Source organism: Solanum verrucosum, unplaced genomic scaffold (genome assembly GCF_900185275.1).
Source record: "Solanum verrucosum unplaced genomic scaffold, falcon-dt-bn FXZP01000222.1, whole genome shotgun sequence".
Lineage (NCBI taxonomy): Eukaryota > Viridiplantae > Streptophyta > Magnoliopsida > Solanales > Solanaceae > Solanum > Solanum verrucosum.
Window position 1 is genome coordinate 804,025 of NW_026020027.1, and position 6,000 is coordinate 810,024.

General features: G+C 37.5%; 1 protein-coding gene across 1 annotated transcript; it reads left to right on the forward strand.

Annotated features, from left to right (window-relative positions):
• The first annotated feature begins 167 nt into the window (after window positions 1-167).
• Window positions 168-6,000, forward strand: LOC125821187 (transcription initiation factor TFIID subunit 6-like). Its single transcript, XM_049500600.1, has 12 exons — window positions 168-513; window positions 710-796; window positions 1,017-1,118; window positions 1,213-1,321; window positions 1,583-1,686; window positions 1,763-1,900; window positions 1,985-2,080; window positions 2,484-2,608; window positions 2,937-3,069; window positions 3,174-3,299; window positions 3,460-3,571; window positions 5,534-6,000. The coding sequence occupies exons 1-12, from the start codon at window positions 388-390 to the stop codon at window positions 5,914-5,916; spliced, it is 1,641 nt and encodes a 546-aa protein (XP_049356557.1). The 5' UTR covers window positions 168-387; the 3' UTR covers window positions 5,917-6,000.

Genomic DNA, 6,000 nt, shown 5'->3' on the forward strand with positions numbered 1-6,000 from the left:
ATTTTTCACTGAACATAATTATCCTACCTGACTCTACCTCATGTAAACGAAAGTTATACAGGTTGTAAATTTTGTCTAGGTTTTAAATATTGGTGCTCCAAGCCTCTATCGTACCACTTGACCCGATTGCAACGACCCGTCGGGTCACTGTAGTGTCCTCGGCGAGACTGAGCATTGTAGCGTTTACGCTTTCTTACAATTTTCTCTCTCTACACTCAGCTTAGGTTTTTAATCTCTCCATTCCATCGCCGCCGTCGTCCGCCGCTTCAGAGTTCCTGAGACGTAGCTGTGCTAGCAGTTACTCCTCGCCTGAAAAACTGACCGAAATCGCCGAATTTCTGAGTTCACAGCTGGATTTAACCTAGAGTAACCGGAGCTAGTAGAAAGATGAGTATAGTACCGAAAGAGACAATAGAAGTGATATCACAAAGTATAGGTGTAAGCAATTTATCACCAGATGTCTTGCCTGCTCTCGCCGTCGATGTCGAATACCGCATTCGAGAGATTATGCAGGTAACTCCTTTTACACACATAGTCTGTTTATACAAACAAAAACACACATTTCTTTTGGAATAACAAAATATGGATGGTTTGATCTTCGAGATTACTTTTGGAACATAAGCGTGGCGAAGTTTTGACCTTTTTTTTTTTTTTTTTTTTTAAGGTTATCGCGCATGTAATTTGCATAATTTTTTGTATGATACTGTAGGAAGCTATTAAATGTATGCATCATTCGAAGAGAACTACGTTATCTACGGATGATGTGGATGCTGCACTTAGCTTGAGAGGTGTAGAGGTACCTCTTCTGTTTTATACTAGTCTATGTTGCTCGGAATCTTTGAAAGTGTTGATGATTGTGTGTTGGATCCTCCAAAGATAGTGCATTTTTGGAGGAGTCAACTTGGGGGCAGCAATATTTTTGGAGAGTCCAAACAACATAGGCTATAGCTGATTTATCTAAGTTTGAAATTGTGGTGTAATTGATTGTTCTTTTATGTCTGTGTTGTGTTGGGCAGCCAATATATGGCTTTGCTTCAGGGGATCCGTTAAGGTTCAGGAGAGCGGCTGGACATAAAGATTTGTTCTACATTGAAGAGAAGGATGTAGAATTCAAAGATGTAAAGAAACTTTGATATATGAGGTTTTATCAGATTTAGTTTGTGAATTTATTGAAGTGATGTTCATGGTAAGTTGTTGCGTTTTGTGGTTTAGGTGATCGAAGCTCCTTTGCCGAAAGCACCGCTAGATGCTGCTGTTGTTGCCCATTGGTTAGCTATAGAAGGAGTACAACCTGCTATTCCTGAAAACCCTCTGCCTGAAGGTCCATATCTTGTTACAACCTTAACTGCAATTAGCTTGTCCGCATGTTTTAGTATTTGATTTTACCCTAGCCATCTGATTTTTTTGGTCATGCGTAGTGTTCTTTCCTACTGATTCCCATTCTCTTAGTTTGCCTCCTCCCTTGAATAATTTTCTTTTCCCCACAACTGCTACGAAATGAGGCGTATTCTTGTAGTATTAGTACTAGTTAAAATTTGTATTTATTTTCAATATTCCAGACTAACAGATTAATTTATCACAGCCTTAGCGATGCCGTCTGATACTAGAAATACCGAGTATAAGGAGGATGGAGTTCCTGTTGATATTAAAGTACCTGTTAAGCATGTCCTATCGCGTGAGCTTCAGGTATAATTGTACCAAAATGTTTGTATCCTTTTTGCCCATGTTTATCCTTATGCATCATTGCTCTTTTTTTTTGCAGCTCTATTATGAAAAAATTAAAGAGCTTACTGTAGATAGATCTAATCCCCTTCTCTTTAAAGAAGCTCTACGAAGCTTAGCAACAGACTCAGGGATTCATCCAGTAGTTCCTTACTTTACATATTTCATTTCTGATGAGGTAATTGTAGCCGATTTAAATGCAGTTCATGCAACATTTGTGGGTGATGGACAAATGATCTAATGATAGTCTGTTACATGTCAGGTTTCTCGGAATTTGAACAATTTTCCTCTCCTTTTCGCTTTGATGCGGCTACTCTGGAGCCTTCTCCAGAATACACAAATACATATTGAACCATATGTGAGTCTATTGCTGATGTCTTGGTGTAACATACTTCTTACTCTAGAAAGTAGGTTTAGGATAATGTATAAAATTTTCTGTTGATGATTGAACTGGTTAAACTTTATTGTTTTTGAAATCACTTAAAAATGACAGTGGAAAAGGGGGGAGTACATATCTGTTGAGAAAAGAGAGGGTTTAATTGCATTAGTAATTCATTTAATTTGAATAGCTGTGTTAGTTTATTTTGTTCATTAAAGCAGTGTTATATACATAATGGATAACTAGGCTTTGGCTTCAACCATGCAGTTTCGATTCATGGTGTTGTCTAATTTTCCCATGGTTTATCTGATAATTTTCTCCTCCATGCGACTTTTTATTCTTTTTTCGAATAATTTAGTTATTTTGCCGAGTTTATCTCCAGCTGCACCAGTTGATGCCTTCTATAATGACATGCCTTGTTGCAAGAAGGTTGGGAAACAGATTATCTGACAATCATTGGGAACTTAGGGACTTCTCAGCAACGTTGGTTGCTTTAATATGCAAGAGGTAAGGATCACTCAGTTCTCACATTTGGAAGCTACAGAAAGAATGCATCTGCTTCATATGCTGTTGCTTCTATGTTGATCAAGCTATTAACTCCAACTGAATTTATCCTGTTACATGTTGGGCTTTTCTCCCTTTTCCTTGTTGCTGCCCCCATGAGAAGGTGGTTGTTTGCTAGTGCATGTTCTGTATAGTTGTTGGCAATTCCAACACATGTTTTTCTGTTTTGTGCTTTATAGACTATTGAACTTATTTTTCAGTTCCATGATATTGGTAATAATTCCATCTTTATCAACTGGTGCTGTCTTGTTCACAAGTAAAACCTGTGCAGATATGGTCGTGTGTACCACAATCTCCAGTCACGTGTCACCAGTACTTTGCTGCATGCTTTTCTGGATCCAACTAAGGCGCTGCCACAACATTATGGAGCAATTCAAGGACTTGCAGCTCTTGGACCTGGTGTGGTATTTCCTTGTTCTCCCTGTTCTTCCTTTCCATCTTATTTGCTGCTACTAAATTTTGAACTGTAAGCAACAATTGGTGATATATTCTAATTTTGTATGTATAGGTTCGCCTACTTGTGCTGCCAAATCTTGAGGCTTATTTGCAATTACTGGAACCCGAAATGCAGCCCGAGAAGCAAAAAAATGAAATGAAGAGGTTTGAAGCTTGGCGTGTATATGGAGCCTTGATGGTCAGTTGTCTTGAATGTTTAATGTGTCTTTCTTCATTATTTTGTCCAATCATTTCAATGTGATATTGAACACAGTGAAATGTGACTTCTCTAACTTTTATTGTTAGATATTTTGGCATTACTGCAATTAGTCTCCTAAATTATGTAATGGGTTTTGCAGTGTGCTGCTGGTTTATGCATCTACGAGCGCTTCAAGTTGCTTCCAGCTTCACTATCTCCATCCACTCGCACATTCCTGAAGAGTAAATGGAAAGTCTCAACTACATTGTCGAGTATGTCCTGGTCTTTGCTTTACTTATTCTATTCTTTCCCATAGAGGAATCTATAACTAGAACTTGTAATTCTTTTTCCTTGTGAACTTTTCTGTATGTTGTTTATTAAATATGTTCTGCCTCTTGGAGTGTCAGTCAATATTGAAATGGTTCTAGATAGATATGATCTGTATGACAGATTTCCTAAATTATTCTCATTTTTCTTTGTGGATTATATATTGCGGCTTCTCCTTGCAGAATAATGTGGAGCAATTTAATGCTAAATGTTGGAGGCCAGTTGCTCTTTATATGATCTATTAGAATTCACGAGTCTTGTTATATATGTTTGTCCAGCTAGTTTTGTGTGGTCTGTCATTTAAGTTAAAAGTCGAGAATCCTTTTCCGTGGATGTCTTCTTTGTCCGTCTTCTTTGTCCAAATGCTTCGGTTAGAATATGAATAGGTATATACAATTCGACTTGAAATAGGAATAGGAATAGGAATAGTATATAGTTTCCTACTTGGTCAATGATTGTATTGTAGTGTCTATAATAGGGTCTCTATATCTAATAATGTAGATGCACAATTCAATAATATTCTTTTCCAATATTTTTCACATGATATCAGAGCCTCTACGATCTTGGTAGAAAATCAATGAGCTTTCACTGCCGGCGGGTGGCTATTACCCATATATACCGCCTGTCTGGCCAATGATTATGTTAGCAAAAGTTGGGTCACCGTATATCTTTCATATGACTATTTTGTCATATATAATTTGTGTAGCACTGTGCCATCATTTCGGTGTCTACTTTCTCATATCCAATTTGTGTAGCATCGTGCCATTATTTCGGTGACTACTTTTTCATATCCAATTTGTGTAGCACCATGCCATCTTTTTGGTGACTACCTTCTTATATCTAATTTGCGTAGCATCATTTTTCCGGTGACTACTTTGTTATTTGGGTAGGTCGTGCCATCATTCCGATCCTACCCATATAATTTCTCTTTTTCAGTAGGGTTATGTTGTCAATCTGACTCTAACAATTTTTATTTTTCAGTAGGTTCGTGCCATCATTCTGACCCTACACATATAATTCTCTTTCTCAGTAGGTCGTGCCATTATTCCGATCCTACCCATATAATTGTCTTTCTCAGTAGGATCGTGTCATCATTCCGACCTTACCCATGTACTTTTATTTCTTAGATTGTGACCACTTTCAGTCATCAAATCTAATACTCCGTCGCATGAACATGTTTTGGTCCATTTTTCAGTTACTTTTTCTTGTTTAATATCGAATAATCTATTGATTCCAGATCCATATATTTATACTAGATTTTGAGCACTTTTTGGCGACTGTGCACGGTAAAGAAGTCTATATGGAGGACCCACCTAATTTTGTTGCTCAGGGGAGTTTAGTAGCCTTGTATGTTGATTGTGTAAGTCACTCTATGGTCCGAAACAATCTTTTGAAACTTGGTTTAGGAAGTTCAACACTGTAATTTAGGAATTAATCACTTTGTGTTTTATTGCCATTTTGCATCAAATCCAATATTGCATGAGAAGACTAAGCACATTGAGATTGACTATTAATTTTGTGAAGTCTAGTGTTCAACTTGCGGATATTTCACCAAGCACTTCATTTGTCCTCATATTAATTACATTTGTAAAAAGCTAGGTGCATATGACTTGTATGCACCAGCTTAAGGGGGAGTGTTAGAATAGTAATGCTATATACAATCTTACTTAAATAGAAATAGGAATAAGAATAGTAATAGTAATAGAAGGATTGTATTTTAGTGTCTATAATAGGGTCTCCATGTAATAATGTAGATACACAATTCAATAATATTCTTCTCCAATTTTTCTCACAGCTTCAACTTACATGTCTTCTGCAATATTTATCATTTCATCTTTGAATGTATCACTTCTATCATTGCCTCTTGATTTTGTCTCGACAAACACTTACAAAAAGAAAATGTCTAGGCAAACGCAAAGCAAGCTTGGACAACATGATGACCCAGCCTCCACCCAAGAGATTAATGACAGATGGCCCAATAAGTTCAATGACGGCAAATTCTCTGCCAGTAAGCACACAAGGACCAGCTGTTGGATATGCTGTAACCCCTAGGGTTACAGAAACTGGTGTATCTTCAGCATCACATGGTTTGCAGCACAACGAGAATATGCTGAGAACCATTGGTAGAAGGGATATGACTGCTGGTCAAGGTCAAAAAACATCGGTTCCTCTTGATCAGGCCTGGAAGGAAGATCTGGATGCTGTGCGGTTGTTGCCATCTCTGTTTGAATGTTTTGGTGAAAGGATGTTTTCCTTTACCCCTTCACCTGAGTTGTCTTTCTTTTTGTGATCCTTGTGAATGGGACAGTGGAAGTGAATATCAACTGCATTCGTTCACCTTTTTGGGTACATGACTATTTATGTAGTATATGTT